General features: G+C 37.6%; 1 protein-coding gene across 1 annotated transcript; it reads right to left on the reverse strand.

Annotated features, from left to right (window-relative positions):
• Nucleotides 1–793: 793 nt before the first annotated feature.
• On the reverse strand, nucleotides 794–18,520 carry LOC105041411 (uncharacterized). Its single transcript, XM_010918381.4, has 13 exons — nucleotides 18,023–18,520; nucleotides 16,490–16,716; nucleotides 14,477–14,550; nucleotides 13,535–13,600; nucleotides 12,959–13,323; nucleotides 8,930–8,998; nucleotides 8,732–8,820; nucleotides 3,688–6,036; nucleotides 2,738–2,815; nucleotides 2,528–2,639; nucleotides 1,823–1,873; nucleotides 1,547–1,629; nucleotides 794–1,461 (listed from the first exon to the last, which is right to left on the reverse strand). Exons 1-12 carry the CDS (start codon nucleotides 18,362–18,364, stop codon nucleotides 1,579–1,581), a joined length of 3,873 nt encoding a protein of 1,290 aa, XP_010916683.1. The 5' UTR covers nucleotides 18,365–18,520; the 3' UTR covers nucleotides 794–1,461; nucleotides 1,547–1,578.
• Between the last annotated feature and the right edge of the window lie 390 nt (nucleotides 18,521–18,910).

Here is an 18,910-nt window from a genome sequence, read left to right on the forward strand (position 1 = left end):
GACTGGCATCCGGAGTTTCTTACAAGGACCTCAGCAAATAATAAATTGGAGTAGCATGTACAAAATCTAGTCGTGATAGGACAATTTTCTAGCTGAAGAGGTGGAATTTGGCTCGAGTCCTGCAAATAAGGTGTCGCCGTAGTTTAGTAGTACAGTGTCTTGGTGGTTATACCAAGCGTCAAAGATAAAATTTCCCCTCCGTTAGGGTTGGGAGGGCTTAGGGTCTGGGAAGGGGTGTCCTTTGGTAACCCAAATTTCAATTTATTGTTCTCAAAGATCCATCGTCTCGTGCAGCACTTAAGCAATGCCTTAAAATACCAACAATTCTCATACCGTTTCTGGGTCAGCAAAACATTATTTAATTTTTTTTTTTACAAATATACAGCTATAAATATGTTTATTGCATATTTATCCTAGCAAAATTACTACTTGCATATGTACTCAACTTATCATGTTTTTACATTGACATTCCTAACATTTAGTTATTACTCACAATGTTAATAGCTGTTCCCAGTGTGAAATGACTATCACACCAATTTGGATTAATAACCTTGAAAATTTCTATGAAACAAATATAAATCTTCAGTACGAACCGAAGATTTATAATTTTTAAGAGAAGTTAATTTAAAAATGCAATATGGACATTTAATACTTCACAAAAGGCTATTCACAAACGTTTTTAGCCGAAAATCTAATGGAAGCATATTTTTTCACAAAAACAGGATTGTTAGAGAGATACAAGTAAATGGTGATTTTGGAGAAGAAAGCTTGCTCATATTTGTGACTGCCTATATGCAAAAATCTCGAACAATTCTGCTGGATAAACTGCTAAGAACCTTTCCTCATGAACATCCAAAATTTCTATGCTGTCACAACCGTATAAAATCCTTCAGAAACCTTATCTGTTTCTTCTATCGTTTTCACTTTCGTCAAAACTATAACATAATATACAGCTTTAATCGCCTGAAACTCTAGTTCAGCGGCCTATACGGCAAAAGAGCAGACTCTGGTTCTACTATTTACAAAAATGTTATAGGGCTAGGAAAGATAATGGGAACCAATCTGCAAACTGGCAACAAATAGTCACTCACGGCATCCATTTCATGTCATGCGTACATGGTTCCCTCCTGTTTCCACCTTGCAAAAGAGCTGCTTGACCGCATGTCATTAGTTAAAAGTCATGAACCAAATCCTAACTGACATGGCATTCTTTGAGCCTTTGAGAGCCCAGGTCCAGATATGTCCATCATTGCTGTAAAGGTACACCATGAACCCAGGAGGGTTTGCATTAGCTTCTTTTGTTTCTCTCTCCTGATCAATGCCGCTCCATCAGTTACCATAAGATATATCTTCCTTTCCTTGAGATAACACCAGCCTCTGGGGTTCCAAATTTTACTTCCATGATGCTGCAGCAAGACTGGCTACAAGGAAGTAGCCGCAACAGTCCTGCAGCAAGGGGTCCTGTATAGTGGCATAAAACAACTTAAAATTCTGGAAAGAAAAATAGCGATCAACATTGATTGAGTAAAGAAGAAAAATAGCTCACAAGATAATTGGATTCACGCAACCAAACTATCTTCATTCTTTTGTATAATCCTCTGCGAAGTCCTTGATTCTTTGCTTGAGGTTCTATGAACAAAAAAGAATAGCATAAGCAAGATTTTGTTTTCTTACCATTAAAAGATCCAATTAGTGAACCGTAGAATAACTCCCAGTAAATTATCTTTCAAATCTTGGTATACATAGAGGGCATGCGAATATGATGACCAAGAAAATAACACAAAATCAAGGCACTAGGTATGAATGAACAGAATAGCTACACCTTTAATTCTTCATGCAGCAAAGTGAAAACCTTCTTCATCCGCTTTTGCCTCTGCATCATTGAGGTCAGGAACATGGAATTGTAAGAAAAGATTTCAGACTGAAAGATCATCAATTTCATATCAAATAAAAATATGGGACTTGTTTTCAGCTATAATAGATTCAAAAAACAGTTACTCAGAATGTTAAAATAAAATTAGTCACAAGACAGAAGATCGTGCTCTCATTCTTACATGCACTTTCTACAGCTCCAACCACTAAGACAACATCACTCCTGACTACAAAACCATATATCTGTGTATGCATGATGCATGCGCGCACGCGCCCACACACACACAAACACATAGAGAGATAGATAGATAGATAGATAGAGAGAAAGAGAGAGAGAGAGGAATAATAAGAAAAATATCTTCCATACACAGGAAGAAATAGTTGGCCTGCATTAAAAGACAAATTGGAGTTCAAGCAAAGGTTAATAATTGCATGTGAAAACATTAGCAACTAGAAGCATTTACCAAATCGAGAAAAGCAAATGCATGCAGGGTTCTGTTTATGGATATTAAATGCTCTGTTGCTAACAGCATTTACCAAATGGAGGAAAGCAAATGCATGCAGTGTTCTGTTTACGGGATATTAAACGCTCAAGAGACATCTTGGTCAGTAACTATGCAAATATTACTTGATGACAGAGCTATGGAAAATGTACCGGCCCACAATGATGATACATTTCTCTCAACTGCTCCACAATATTATAATATTCCTCTATATCTCTCCTTTTGGCAAGCTCAAGGTCATGGCCAACTTTAAGGAAGTCATCCCTGCAAGCAAACAATTTTAGTTACATGACATGCTTGAACCAGGTTCAAATTTGTAAAAAGAATAATAAATAACATGAACCAGGGATGCATTAAAGTACCGAATTTTTTCCAGATTCTTGTTCAAGGAACAATATATCTCATACTTCTCACGATACTCCTGCACATATTCCTCATACCTGTTGCAGAGCTAGTTAGCAAGTGCTAAAGTAACTTTCCTGCCCTCGTATTAAAGTTGTTACCATAATACACATTAAATTGATCACTATGTCCTTAATTCAACAAAGTAGAGGTGTTCTGACTGGCTTCTGATAAGATTTTTCTTTTTCTACATAAATAAAAAGGCGTACAGACGACATATATATTTCAGGGAAATAGATTGGGGTGTGTGTTTGTGTGTGTGTGTGTAATATTTTAGAAAGCAAAGCTTAATAAACGTTTATGCAATGAATTAACTGAAAATTTTATCAGCTTTATGTGATGATAATCTTATCTACGGCTAGGATTTCAGGGAAATAGATTGGGCTATGTAACTATTCCGATCAGAGTAAGTGGAGATAATCCTTGCTGAAAAAGTCATACAGCCCCAAAATCTTGTATTTGTTGAAGCTAGAATAGTAATGGTATAATGTACTAATGTTAACTTCCGACGTTTATCAAAATAATCAAAAAAATGCTCCTGTCTTTTACTATTTAATGAAAAGCAAAGGGTTTATATTATCCACATTTAGATAGGAGTAACATCCATATCCAATATGTCCAATTACTGTTTCCTCTATTAAGATCAACAAATCATTAACCATCATGTTACCTCAAAACAATTCAGAAGTAGCAAATTAAATAATGACTGAAAGAACGTGCATTAAGTTATTAGAAGAATATAAAAACTAGGAAGATGACATGGCAAACAAACAAATCATTGCAAATTGCATGTACATGCACATGACAATGAAGAACTTGTAACGATCTGTTAATTTCAGCTCAAGACTAGTCTAATGCATGAGTGCAGCGAGATGATAACAATGATCCGACTGTGAAAGCAGTAACTTACTGTGATAAGTCCCTTACAGGACCCCTGAGCTCTGGGTAAGCTTTGTCATACTTTGAATATATGGAATTATCCTCATCGGAGGAAGAATCTCTCCTTTTCCTGCCATTACTATCATTCTCCATCAAAAAATTATTCTTATTTTGACTTGTAGAATCTCCCAGTGCGTTTGACTTCTGGGGTTTAGAGTCTCTAATATTTCTAGAACCCATTTGACCACCATGCTTATTATCATGCTGGGGTAGCACGCTGGCAGGGATTTTCTTGTTAGCACCTGCATGATTTTCCAGACACACTCCCTGGTTTGTTCTCACCTCATTCCTACTTGCAATTTCAGCTGGTCTATCGAAATGAGACATGGCCCCTGAATCAGCATGATCCACTCTTGATAATTGCTGATTCTGAGAAAGCATTGCTCTTTGCTGAGGCCGAGTGGAATCGAAAAAACTGTCTGATGGTACTCCCTTGTAAAACCCATCTTGATTCCCATTAACACCCCTCAAAATGGGAGATGACTGTCTCTTTGATTCATTAAGCGCATTTGAAGCAGATCTTCCATTGCTTGTGTCTAAATTCAAGTTATCAGTAGCAGCAACCTTGTTGTCTAAGGATTTGAAGGAGCCTTTTCTCTCGAACTGTCTCTTAACCCCCCCAGACTCCTCTCCAGCAGGAGGCTCACGAAATTCACCCAACTCCAGATCTGAAAGTTCTCTTCTGGGCAGATTTGCCCTCATGCTAACTGGGGATTTATCCATGTCTGACTTTTGCCTCCGGTATTGTTGTTCATTATCCTTGAAGATACCAAAGTTCTCACCAAATTTTCTGTTATAGGAGTCAGGGGTAGAAAGTTTGTCTCCAACAGTGATCTCCCGGGCATTCTTGGCCAAAATTTTTTCCGTCGCTTCATTGTTTTCATCTCTCATATCCTTATGCAATATATCCTTTGACATAGAAGTTTTATCTTGCATGTGAATGTTTTTCGTAGCACAGGTATCAGAGTCATCATGACAAATGGATACCCCTTCTGCATGTCTATTACCTCTTACAAAGTTCTCCATATATCTGCTAGATTTCTCCATACTGTCTAATGGTTTCCTCCTTCCATCAAGATTTCCAATTTTTTGCCCTGACTGCTCTGCATCTATACTTGAAGCACTCCGAAAATCAGGGCTTGGCTGCATCCTGAGTGAGTTTCCAGATGCAACAGGTCTTCCACGCATCACCGAGCCATACTCTTGCGAACCATTATCTATATTCCGGTCCCATTCAATATTATTAACCTCCTTATGTCTCTCCTGCTTAGTTCTATCAGGAGATAAATGGTGTGAGCTCTCCAAGAAAGTAGCATCTCCATTTTTACCCAAAGACATGACTTGAGCTGGGATTGCAGCCTTTGGCCTTTTAGCACCTTTTGTTTTCTCTTGAAACAAATCTGTACCAGGAACCCTTTTAGATTTGGGTTTGGAAATTCTTTCAGTAATATCTGATAGCTCATGGCTGGACCCATCTTTCAGTATCTTTTGTTTCTCCTTTAGACCCTGCTTTGCAACTTGCTCATTTGCATCACTAACTGAAACTTTACCATATACAATCTGCCTGCCCTCCAATTGTCTTTGTTGATGAGGAGAAGACAATCCCTCTTCTGAAAACTTGGAGTTTCTTTGATACATGTCCAACTCAGTATCCTTTTCAGCTTCAGTTTCTGAGATTTCAAAAGCATTATTACTTCTATTAACAGGAAAATATTTAGTAGCTTCAACTGCATGATCCATCTCATCACCCCTTTCAAAATCATTTGGAGGTGATGATGCATTTTGGCCCTCCTGATTTCTTTGAGCAACATCACTTTGTTCATGCTCACCATCGTAAGCTCTCCACAATCTAGGCAAGGAAGGTAACTTTGACTCGGCTGCCACCGTTTCATGCACTGCTTCCTCCTTTTCATCATCACTCATGATATCCACATGCACATCAGATCCCTCCTTGCTGCTGGAGGAACCATCACTCTCACTGTCACTGCTGCTTGCACTGCCACTGCCTCCAGGGCTTCTGCTTTTACTTCTACTTTGGCTTCCACTCTCACTTCCACTGTCACTGCTATCACTTTCACTCTCGCTGTCACTTCCACTCTCGCTGGAGCTGCATGTTCGTCCATCACTATCATTATTGGCCTTCCTGTCACTGGTCAAAGGATCTGGGAAGTTTTGTACAAGGTCAATCTTTTCAAAGTGATTCGGTTCTGCTTCTACTTTTAAGCTCGCCTCTGTTTGCTGCCCAAAGTTTTTGTTACTGGCCTTCTCTACATGGATTGATTCTGCTACTGAAGGGTGATCATGGGCACTCTCAGGAGAGCTGCAAATGAAAGTCAATAACACATGGATCTTAGCAAAAATGCAACTTGCTTTGGAGTAATTTTAATTTCATATTATCAAAAGAAAGGTTAATCACGTTAAAACATAAACTGGCATTGCACCAAAAACATGAAAATGGATAAATCTATTTTGGGGTCTCCAGCATTAAGACCATTGACAAGTCAATCCATTAAAAAAAAAAAAGGTCAGACTATAAAGTACCCAAATGAAGTATAGCTCTACATGAATTAGAAGCATTGCAACTTGCTTTGGAGTAATTTTAATTTCATATTATCAAAAGAAAGGTTAATCATGCTCAAACATAAACTGACACTGCACCAAAAACATGAAAACGGATAAATCTATTTTGGCGCCTCCAGCACAAAGATCATTGACATGTATCAATTTTTTTTAAAAAAAAGTCAGACTATAAAGTACCAAAATGAAGTATAGCTCTACAAGAATTAGAAACATTATTTAAGGCATTAGAAAAATGACCAGTAAGCCAATTAGATATATGCAACAAAACACACTTCACGTAATTACTAGTGACGTAGTTATCAGCTAGAGCCCCTCTTTATGATTGCTTCATTCTGCATTTTATGAAAACATGCTACCTGGGAAAATAATCAATTCTGATCATTGATCTCAAATTGGGGTAACCATCAATGTAGCAAGCTGACCTTTTGAAAAGATGGCTTTGACAAGACAAGGGAAAACATTTAGTGCTATTTCACAAAATGCTAATAAAATGACAGCAAGATGTGTATTTAGAAAACCAAACGTCAAGCTGCAAACCTACAGAAATTTTAATTAAACTAACAAAACGGTTCATAGATAAAAGAAACAATCCAGAGGCCTAAGGTATGCAGATCTATAGACTAACTGTTTAAATAAATAAATCATCCAATGTGCACAAGTAATTCAGCAAGGCTGGAGCTTGGCAAGTGCAACACACATGATAGTAGGGACCGCAAAAAGTGACCCAACCCATCAACTCAACCTGCATCAGACACACAATAAAGTGATAAACAGGCTTGGATTCAGGTTAAACAGGTTCATAACATCAACAGATCAACTCGTTTAAATCGTTTGATGATCGGGTCAGATTTGGGTTCCAGAACTTGACTCATTTAACCTGTTTAGTCCATTTAACAATCAGGTCAGGTCAGGTAACATGTGTAAACTGCATCCTGTTTTTCTCTCCCCAACCTTACATCGCCTTAAGTACCAATTATGTCATTTATACCTCCGACACTAAATACCACTTATGCCATCTTAGCCCTTATGGATTCACTTCGCCTTTCGAGAGTTCTAAGAGCATCATTTGCCTTCTTTCTCTCCTCATTGACCGAGCAGCGAGTGCTGCTTCTTTTTCTCTCCATACCCTTCTCCTTTTCCCTTCTCCCAATCTCCTGTTCTTCTCTCATCTCTTCTTATTCTTGTCTTCTGACATCCTCTTCTTCTTTGTCTAATCTTATCAGATGATAGACAATCAGAGGAACTTCAAGGATCTCGGGAAGATGGCGTTGTTCGCAATGGCAGCATTGCGAAAAAACATTCCTCCACAAATCTCCCCTCCCCTTGGAAATCCATCTCTCGCCTTCCCAATCCGAACCCAATCCCTTCGATTGTGGGTCAGATAAGAAATAATAACCTTTGGCATGAGATTGATCAACTAAGCCTAGATATTTTCACCTATTGGCTTAAGGTAGCGGAAAGCTCACTTACTCCATTGTCTTTGCATGAATAAAAGATAACAAATTACTAGTATATTTCAAAATAAGTGATACTAACATTGTAATATATAAAAAATCTCTTTCTATTGTTACACAGGCACTCACCTAGGACTGGGGAAAACAATACCCAAGCCCCTCCGGAAGAGTTTTAACCCTTCTTATGGAAATCCAATACTGATGGTAATTAATATTTCTATATCTAAATGGTTATCAGACATGGAATGGATTGGATGAGAATCTGATACCCATTACCACCTCCCACTTCTTGTCAACCCAAACATCATCCAAAAGTTGAGATCAAATCAGAAAGTAAAGCTCCAAGTTATAATTTTTCAATTTTGATCAGTAAAAAGTAATTGTAAATGGAGGCCACAGAAAATTTACAGCAAAACTCGAAACATGCCCTATTTATGAAGAAGAGCTATGGTTTGAACGGAAGGATCGGGAAAGCAGAAAGCAAGACTTGACATAAATGACCTAAAAAATCTTAAGCCATAGTTACGAAAGAGAATTTGAAAAAATTTCATATTGATAGAAGATGTGACCTTGGTAAAACTTAAAAATCAATGCCAGGACAGATTTATGGACCCAAGCCAAAAATTTAGAGTTGGCTTGTCACTTATGGCTGTCATCATGGTTTTGGACAGGCAATAGCTAAGCGATACATTCCCTGATAGAAATGCCATAAAACATCCAGATGGTCTCACTGGAAACATGTTAAATCTGTGGGAATAATAGACAAATATTAAAAATTGAACAAGAAATATAATAAGCATATCCAGTATAGTTTTTTCAGATTTAAAATTGGAACAATATCAAAAAGTAACATGAGAAATTTCTAATGATTTAACAAAATCTAAATCATAAGCAATAAATAGAAGTCTAGTGACAAAATATAGAAAGTAAGGAATCATGCCCTCGTAGATGCAAATATTAATAGCAGAAATTGAAGTGTACCTTCCACTTTCAGATGTTCGTCTTTTAAAGCTTTCCACTTCCACTCCAGGTTTCAAAAAATACCTTCCTGGTGCTTGGAAAGTTGCTATCTGGTGCTCAACAGAAGCAAGTCAATCAACAGGTCAATCTTCAAGTTTGGTTTTTAGTGTTGAGCACTTGTGCTTGTAAATCCATTCAAAAATGAAATCTATCACTTACATTTTTTATGACACCCTCAATCTTCTTTGCAGAGTTTGGAATTGTCTCTCCAACTGCTTTTTCCAGAGCCTAGAAATACAACAACATATATATAAACCTAAGAATGACACCAGCCCAACTAGTTTTGTGCATTAAAAGAAATATCTCAGGAGCTTGATGTATCTTGAATCCCTGAATCTTCAAGAAGGCATCATAAAAATATGAAATGAATAACAAGGTAACTGAAGCAGAAGTATACATCAAAGGGGGTTATTGCTCTAATAAAAGGTAAGTGATAAGATAGATTCAATCAAGGTTTGCTATGCTGGTACCCGAGGCCAGATCGATCGGCCGACAGCATGGTCAAGTGAAACCGAAGCCCTTGTTTCGATCAAAAGGAGGGCAGAGCCCCTCATTCGACTTTCCACTAGGCTCGGCAGTGACATGGCGACCTCAGCAGCCCTCCGGAGGCCCTCTCCCCTTCTCCCTCTCCTTCCCTACACCACCACCCCCCCTCTCTCTCCCTCTCTTTCCTTCTCCCCCCCCCACCGCCCACCCCTCCCCGCGCCCTCTCCCTTCACCCATTTCTCATTTCGATTGCCGGAACCATCCTAGTCAGCCGCTAGCACAACTCGTTATGCTCAGAACTGGGCAGTTCGGGATAGATCTGCAATCCTTGGTTTGAACATTTAATAAGGACCAAATGTAGCAAGATGAGCAAAGGCAATCAAGTTCCCAATGACATCCAAATAGGAGCTCAATTCCCTACCTTTCATCTAAAGGATCACTCCTAAATCCTAATGCATGTTTCCATTCCCATTCCAATCCCTCATCGTGCTTGAGCATGCTTCTGTGGTTCTCTTACATGCATCATGTATCTAAGCAATTACAGCAAAACTAAATCATCATGTGAACAAACTAATCACACATAATATTCCATCATATGACATCTCTAGCATAACTTCTATAATAACTTGTAATTTAGCAAGTAATATATCATTAGTTCAGAAACATACACGCATATAGTGTCATATAATATCTCACTAATCACCATCCCTCTGATCACCTACCATCCAACCAACAAATGACTCCACTCTAACCCTTTCTTTCCTCCAAACACGTTCCTACTCCCCTCATCCTTCACACCTAAACCATCCCCCCTCCTTTGCCTTCCCCACATCCACCTCTAATTCACTCCCACTAGCCTCCTCCTTCCTCCACCTATCTCCCTTCTCTTGTATCCATCTCAATGCATGTCCCCATCAGTGCACATCCTCTCATATTCCAAGTTCTATGGTCCAATAGGATGCCAAGGAAAGATGGCAGGCAAGAGAAGATGGAACAATGCCCTAGTTGGGGCAGCACAGGGGTGAATAGAAGGAAATTTTTCGTCAAGGAGAAAGAAAATGAGGTAAGAACTGCAAGGTGAAGAAGTGAGCTAGTTGTATCCTCAACAAAGAAAAGAGATGACAAGTTCGACCAATAAGTGACATGGGGTTCAAAGGGGTGGGCATTTGGGAGGAAATATTGGGGGCAAAAATAGGCCTTGGCTAACTCAAGGTCCTTCAAGCGTATTTGAATTTTGAGCCAAAATGTAACCAAAGCTATAGGAAAGGCCAAGACAAATTCAAGTATCAAAATGATTTCAAGCCATGCACTAGTCTCCTGAGCTAAATAAAGCTCAATCTATAAGTCCTATGATATATATCTCATATATTTTAGTTCATACAAATACTCATATATAGATTGACATAAACCCACCCCTACTATAATAGATACACTGGTCTCTCTCTCTCTCTCATATGCACAGACAAAATATAAATGTTATTAGAGGATACAGAAACAAGGAAATTGTAATGATAAAAAGGGTTTTAATAACCTTCTAGAAGTTAATATTTTGATATCCCTATATGTTGTTCTTTGCATTTGCTTCATCTCCTTGCAAACCCCTCCATGATCACAAGTGAACATTACCAATTGCATTCAAATGTCTCCCATTGGCGATGTATAAACAATAATAAAATACAAAGTTTCATAAGTTGGCAGACGAGTCATCAAAATTGATAGACTAATGTCCATTTCCAACCTTTATTTTATTCTCTCTTCAACAAGAAGCAAGACACAAGTATGAACATGATTATCCTTCTCCTCCGTTGATGGTAATATATGTGAAAATTGCCTCAGTAGGGATGGCATCGGGCCAAATTCGGGATGGATTTCTAACTACCCAAATACCCAATTATCTTCCCAAACCTAGCCCAAACACTATCGAGACTAGATTTTTTTGCCCAAACCCGTCTCAATCGGATATCGGGTAACTCGGGTTTACCCAGCCCGAACCCACTTGAGTCACATTGAACATTTTTTTTCATTTCTATCAACTTTAAAGCCATACTACCATTCCACAAATCATACCTATCTTAAACAAATAAAATTAAACAACACTTAGTTTCATGTTCCATGAAAATAAAATTCAAATTATCTTAAGCAAATAAAATTCAACAACGCTTAGTTCAACAATACTTAGTTCCACATTCAATTTAAATAAAATTTAAATGCAATATAAATTTAACAGACCAAGACAATCAACAACAACACTTAGTTCCAACACCTCCGAAGTAAATAAAAATATAAACATAATTTTAAAAAAAAGCACAATCTAAGTTCCAAGTTCCAAAAAGACTTAAACAAGAATTAAACCTGCTATCAATAGCCGATGTTTGAAATTCAAATTCGAATTTAAAATATACCAAAAATAGTAATCATATTGGTGTATCTTGTGATTGCATGAATATTTTTTAGTCTTTATCTAGCTAAAATATTTTTCATGAATAAGTTAAGATTTAGTAACTAGTAGATGATAATTGATTAAATATATTTAATATAATATATATATATATATTAAAATACTAAAATAGTTCGGATCGGGTTTAGCTAAATTTGTTTATAAAGATTCTGCTAAACTCAAGTCTTTATAAACAAATCATTATTGTAAAATACAAAAAAGGTCATCTCTTGTACTGATACATAAACTATCATTGTTAATTTGTCCCAATACTTTAACATTGTTGACAGACAAAACCCAATTTATAGCTCCCCGATCTTTGAGACTTGAACTGAACTATGTTGTGCAAATAGATAATATGAAAGACACAAATAGGATCTTTTCACAGGCGCACACACACAAAAAAAAAAAAAAGAAAAAATAAAAAGAAAAAATTTCCTTTCATTTACCACTTATAAGGCTACCTGCTGCTACATCTTTCTCTTTTTTGGTATATGGCCCTACTTTCGCTAATCATGTTATTAACTTCTCACTGTAAAATCTCATCCTCATCAGCTAACACTGTATTATACATACTAATAAAAATATGCATGGTCATGGTGCACAAATAGGAGTCAGAAATAGGGTTAACTTGGTTACAGGATAAAAAGAGTGCTAAACCTGAAAGGGAGAGAAAAAAGGATAGGCAAGAATTTCAAGAAGAAGAAACATGAAATACACCAAAACTCATAAGAATATAACATGTCTGTAATTAGGTATCATAAGATTTGCAAAGAGAAGGTAATGATAAAGTGAGCAACAGAATGGAAAAAAATATACACTTTCTAGACCAGAAATCCAGGTCTATTGGTGGCAATCTTCATACTTTAAGTTCTTATGGTCCAAGATAATACCAGACGAACAGGTGTTCGATAGGCCTGCAAAAATAAATGAACTTGCACAGCTTGGGAAATTCGGCAACTCTTTTCTACCAGTTGTTTTGTCTCAATCATACACAGAGAACAGGATTTTGTCCCAAAAATTATCGAGTTAAAATAAAAATTGAAATTCTCTTAGGAATTCAAGTGTTCATACCAACACAACATTTATAAATGATTTTGGCCAATCTAGAATTCAGTGCTAACCGAGCAGTTTAATCCTAGAAAATCAATCACATTCATTTTTTAGCAACACTATACTGCAGCAAATGTAAAAATATGCCAAAGAAAGGAAGCATCATTTTATAACAGTAAATAAACAGCATGACATAAATAGCACATCCTTACCTTCAAGCTCATCCCTTTTGGGTTATCTGAGAGTAGAGTAATTAACATGCTTCGCAGATCAGTTGGTTGATCACCATTCCCCCCTATATGTCCACGCAACCCTTGCTTGGATCCATGAGCCATCCTGCTAGGCATTTCTTTCTCATTGCTAGCACCCTCCTTCTTTAAGTGCAAAGGGACAGTAGTATCTTCATGATTTGAATCACCTCTTAGTGAAGTGCCAGTTCCAAAAGGTGATGCTGAAGTGCCTGGACCAGGCTGCTCTGGAGGGGAAGGTAGAGGTGATTCAGAAAGCATGCTTTTAGCAGTATTTTTTGATGATGTTCCTGATCTGAAGACAGATTTAGGTGGAGCAATATTGGAAACTGTATCAAACAAGGAGAAAATACAAATCAGATTGTGATCATGCACAGGCAGATACTAGGACAAGACATATATCCCACTTAAAACAAATGAAACAGAAATAGAGGAGTAAATAATCTTTGCCAAGTTCATAAGCATCACTTTGTCACATTTACGAACATTATTGAAGTTATAGTATTTAAAATTTCACCGACAAAGTATAAGTTACATCACCTTGGTTTGGTTCAACTTTCCGCTTCTTAAAAAAGGGCTCCTTCTTCCACATCCTCCGCATATTACCTAGAGAAGATGAATTAATACTTGATGTACTTGATGTGTTGCAAAACTAAAAGAGCACAGTATGTCAAACGAATAAAGGAAACCTAAAATTAATACTTGATGTACTTGATGTGCTGCAAAACTAAAAGAGCACAGTATGTCAAATGAATAAAGGAAACCTAAAAATCTAAATCAAGATAAAAGGTTAAATTATTTAAAAAAAAGTTCTAATCATCTATTGTATACAAGCTTTCTAAAGACATGTTGGAAGACAGGTGGAAGCACAGGCATGTGTGGGAGCTGAAAGGAGATTCTGGGGAGCACAAAGCACCCTAGACCAACAAGTTGAACTACTGACTATAAAAATTAAAAAGAAAAGCATGGGATATAATGTGCATGAGGAATATGAAATTGTGGCTGCTTAAATCCAATTAACTAAGATCATGTTTGTAGCTCCTTAGAAGTCTTCCAAGAAAATGTTCACATGAAAAAACGGACTTGCTGCTCCATTCAGTGATAGATTTAAATATATTATATACATAAAATTATTATGGTTGCACCGTGTTAGCTTCGCATATATTAGTGATATCACCTCAAGCAGTTTTTTTATCTAAAACACAAATACAAGTGAAGAAATGCGTGTTAGACCATTTTAATTTCTCCTCTTAGAAAAACATCGAGAGCTCTTGCATTCCTCATTAAAAGGAATTGTTATTGCGATTCTGAGTCTCTTAATTTAGATGATCAGCAAAACAATATGTTGCAAAATAAGCAAGCTGATAAAAGATATTTAGAATAGCAACAACTTGGCTTAGTCTGATCAGCATATCTTTTGAATTTTCAGTAATATAGCCAATAAAACTGCAACCAAAGCTAAAAACAAATATAGGCACTCACCCTCAACTTGAGCTGCAGCCATTGATTTAGCCTGATTTTTCACAGAAGGATTTGCAGGGTCTAATACAATGGCCCTGTTACAGCAAAAGGCCAACCAAAATGACTCCATAGTATACAAAACATGTAGAAGCAAACAAGATATTTTTTTTAATTATTTGATGTTTCATCTTCATTGCTTCCACATCAAGTATTCTGATAGAGATGGCATCCTTAAAAATGATGCATTTCTTAAAACTCCAGACCTAAAAGAAGTGGAAAAGTTGTGTCTAAGAATTCCCATTTTTCAACAGGTTAGAGGAAAGCTTTCAAAGAAGGCTTTAATGTTAAAAGATTACAGAAGTAAACTTTTCAGAAAATCATCTATATAGCCACCGATATAGACTAAATTTCACATGTAACTGTCTGTTGAAGCTGTCATTTCAAAAATGGCATGTGTTACAGGAATTCATAGTTTGGAGTTTAATACAGGTTGTGATCATCTCTGATAATTGATTGTGCCACTTCCTCAGTTGTCTGCACATGCCATCATTTAGTATCACCCTACAACATCATGTATTTACCAATACACTATAACAGTAGAGTTAATATGATAAACCAGGTTTTTAAAATCTGTTTTGTCCTTGATTCACTTCTTGGAATAATGCTATTTAAGCATTATTCAGACTTGCAAAAATTAACATGCTGTTTAATGTGCTTCATAGTCCATGTTTTTGGAAATCCCAATGCATATCCAAAAGCAGTAACAATACTTAAAGTGTTTATACAACACGAGCATATATTTTAACAGTTTAAGACTATCTTTTATCACAGAAAAGCCATTTAATAGCACATATCAAAGAGAAAAAAGGTTTATCTGCCATAGCTTCAAAGTATCCATTATATCTAGATAACTATCTTTTTTAGTCAATAGGTTCTACCTATCTTAGCACCATGAAGCAAGATAAGAATTTTAAGAATTTTCTGCAGAGTAATGACCAATACCATAATAATAAATGACTCTAGGAAACTAGCAATACCAACTCAAAATTTCAAACTGAATATATATCAAACAAGAGAACCTTGGTATAGTTAACAAATATGACAAAGGTAGTTTGAGGACACATCCTTGATCCAACAATTTTAGCCAAAATATATGACAGAATGCCGATGACAACTTTCCCTCATGATGCTCTTTTTTTTTTTTTTTTTAATAGAGAAAAGGGGGGTGTTAGTTTGTGAATAAACAAAGTATTGCAGCAAATCCAGGTTCAAAATCAGATATAAATGTTTTTTATAGTCATAAAATAGTGCAGAGATGATCAGGAAAAATGATTAGCAAAGATGAAGCAGAAATTACTGGACTCGTGTCTCATGTGTCGCTTTCATATTGTATGTGGTTGGAGAATTGATACACTATATATAAGAAGACACTTAGCATATACAAAATTGACAAAGGCACCTTAGTGTTATTCTTTATAATGAAGTAATTGATCTCCATAAGGACCCCCAAGACTTTTCTATGTTGTGAAGTTCATATTCTCATGGGAACCCACAAAAAATATCACCTAATATGACGCAAAATCAAATCCCAATGATGTTAGGACTTCCAATCCAATATAAGCCTAATTCAGGACCTTTGTCCATCAATTCTACTTAGAAAATTATTTTTCTTCTCCATCAGGTAGTGTGGGCATGATGATGGAGAATGAAAGTACCTGCAACTTTTATACATTAGAAGGATATCTGTAATTCACCTTGCAATATCTAACATGCATCTTTGCTTTGATAGCAAGTAAATGTCATTATTTTGCATACATTTTCTCTTTCTTAATAAATAAATGTCATTATTTTCCTTGCATGATAAAGTGAGGAATCAACTAAAAGATGGTCCAACAAGACTTTACTAGTTGTAGCAGCAGCAGCAGTAGTACCAATCATGATAGTAATACTAATATATTTATCATAATAAGATCCATCAAGTAGCTAGTTAAATTAAATAAAGAAATTTAAATTGTTTGAGGTTTGTATGCATACTTCCGAGATTTAGATAACCGCTCAGCCTCTTCAGAACGCATTTTCACATGGTTCTTGGTAGACTCGTCTAGAATTCGTTGTACGTTCAGCTTGCGCCATGCAGAGCCACTTTCAACAAGCAATCCATGTCCATCCTCTCCACTCCGATGTTCTTCGTAAATATCACATAGGTCACCAAGTTCCCGTGACCATGTAAATTTGAATTCCTTACCACCGACATCTATAACCTGATGCATGGAGAGACATTGTAACTAGTTGCTCATAAGTAAACAAAAGATGAACAAGGAGGAGGACAAAGCAACATGCCTAAAAAAATTTATACATATAACAGCACCAATAGAACATGGAGCGCTTGTATGATAGGCAAAATAGAGACAAGCCTTTATTCCTTGTTTATGCTGCCAAAAATCATTTTTAGCCTCACAGAATAAGGTGACATTCTAACAAAGAATATATAGAGGAGAGGGCATAATCCATTCCACCATTTTGGTGGAATGTACTTATACCACGTGAGGGGAGAGGGGGATAAGTTATTGCTTGCAATTACATTTTTCTCTTTATGTGATCTCTAAACATCCAATAAAGTGGAATTGCTGTTTAATCCTTGTGACAAAATCCAAATCATTGCAAAATCCAATGCCTGCAGTTATCCCTTACACTAATCCCTCCAACCAAAAGCACAAAATTTATATTCCATGGAATAAGTCTTATCCCTCCAAAAAACCAGATAAGTTTTCCTTATCCCTTCAAAATTTATTCACAACCAAACGCTACATCAGGTATTAAACAATGGTCAGATATTTGCACCCAAGAAAGGGGGGAAACAACAACAATGGTAGATATGATAAAAACCGAATACCTATAAAACGTATCATATCAGATGAACAAACCCAGTCGTGGATGTTTAGTACAATGATTTTGAGTGGCTTGCATCAAACCATGTATATCAACTTCCCGCATAAAGATTATGTAAATGTACCAATAAGCTTCCTAGATATTCTAAAGCCTTTCCAACAAAGGATTAGGAGATTAATGTAAAGTCAGCATTCTTGCCACTTCACGCAAGAAAGCGCCCAACATGTTAAGAGAAAAAATAATTTGCGATCACAATTCCTACAAAGATTTCTAGATTTTAATATCGACTATTTCACTGAAAGCAGGATGAGTCGATTTTCATCTATAATTCACAAGGCAGCAACCTTAACATGCGTAAGGAAGGAGAATCCTATATGACACCAAACCAAGAGCACGCAAAGAATCCCCCCAATGGATGCCCCAAATTATAAACCATAGCTCACTCATATAACACATGATCATTCAAGTGAACTCCCAAATTTCTCCATTTTTTCTTGTAGTTACTCTCCTCAAGCACAGAGCTATCATCTTGCCGCTTTATGCAAATTATAATGCTAAAGAAGAAAACTCCCAACTTACACAACCAAGATTTTGCATCGACCGCATAACAAGAAGCAATCAATTCAAAGAACGCCAGAAGCAACCAAAATCAAAGGGATACGGATCGAATTGGCTTACGTTTTCCGATGGGTTATTCAAGTTGGAATCAAACTTAATCCTCGCGGTCCCGCCCTGGGCCTCGACCCGTCTGATCTCCTCAACGAGGTGAGGGGTAAGCCGTATGATCGCGGCGAAGTCGAGGGCCCCACCGGATTCGAGACTGAAGGTCTCCTCCCGGGCAGGCGCGTCGGTGGGCGGCCCGCCAGGGCGCTTGAGGGCGGAGGCAGAGGAGGCCCCGATCGGGAGGCGCGCGCCCCCCGTCGAGGCGGGCCGGTGGAGGTTCGGCGGCGGCGGGGGCGGCGGCAGCGACCGCTTCCCGCAACCCCGCCCCCCGCCGCCGCCCCTTCCCAGCTTGAACATCGCCGGTCCGCCGGGGACTCGCGTGGCGTAGGTGCGGTCGAGGGAGGCGGTGGCGTTGGGGGGTAGCGGAGGGAAGAGAGAGAGAGAGAGAGGGTTTTGATTTCGCCCACCTTAAAGTAAAACCAAGAAAGCTTTTCTCAATTTTCTTAACCAAGAGAGAACGAGCCCTGATGCCTGATGGTGTCCGTTTTTGGCTGGGATTATTTGTTCCGAGGTGGAACAAATTTACCCAAATACCCTGATATACTTAAACTATTTCTTAATTTTGAGAAGACGGTTTGGATATTTGGCCTCACGTTTAGGGGTAACTTGATGAATTGGAAAAGTTTGTCTGGCGACCGGGTAGACATGGGGTATATTAGTGGTCTCCTGATGTATTGCATGATCAACAAAAATTGAACGATTGGAAGGTGGTAGGATCAGCTATAAAGATGGATGGAGATGGGAAGGGATGAGGTTGCGTCAATGGCTTGAGCTAGAATGAAACATACCACCAGGTGAACAACTTTTGCTTGTTGGATTGGGTGAGGCAATGGAAAGTTCATA

The sequence above is a fragment of the Elaeis guineensis genome, chromosome 3, assembly GCF_000442705.2.
Source record: "Elaeis guineensis isolate ETL-2024a chromosome 3, EG11, whole genome shotgun sequence".
NCBI classification, from domain to species: Eukaryota; Viridiplantae; Streptophyta; class Magnoliopsida; order Arecales; family Arecaceae; genus Elaeis; species Elaeis guineensis.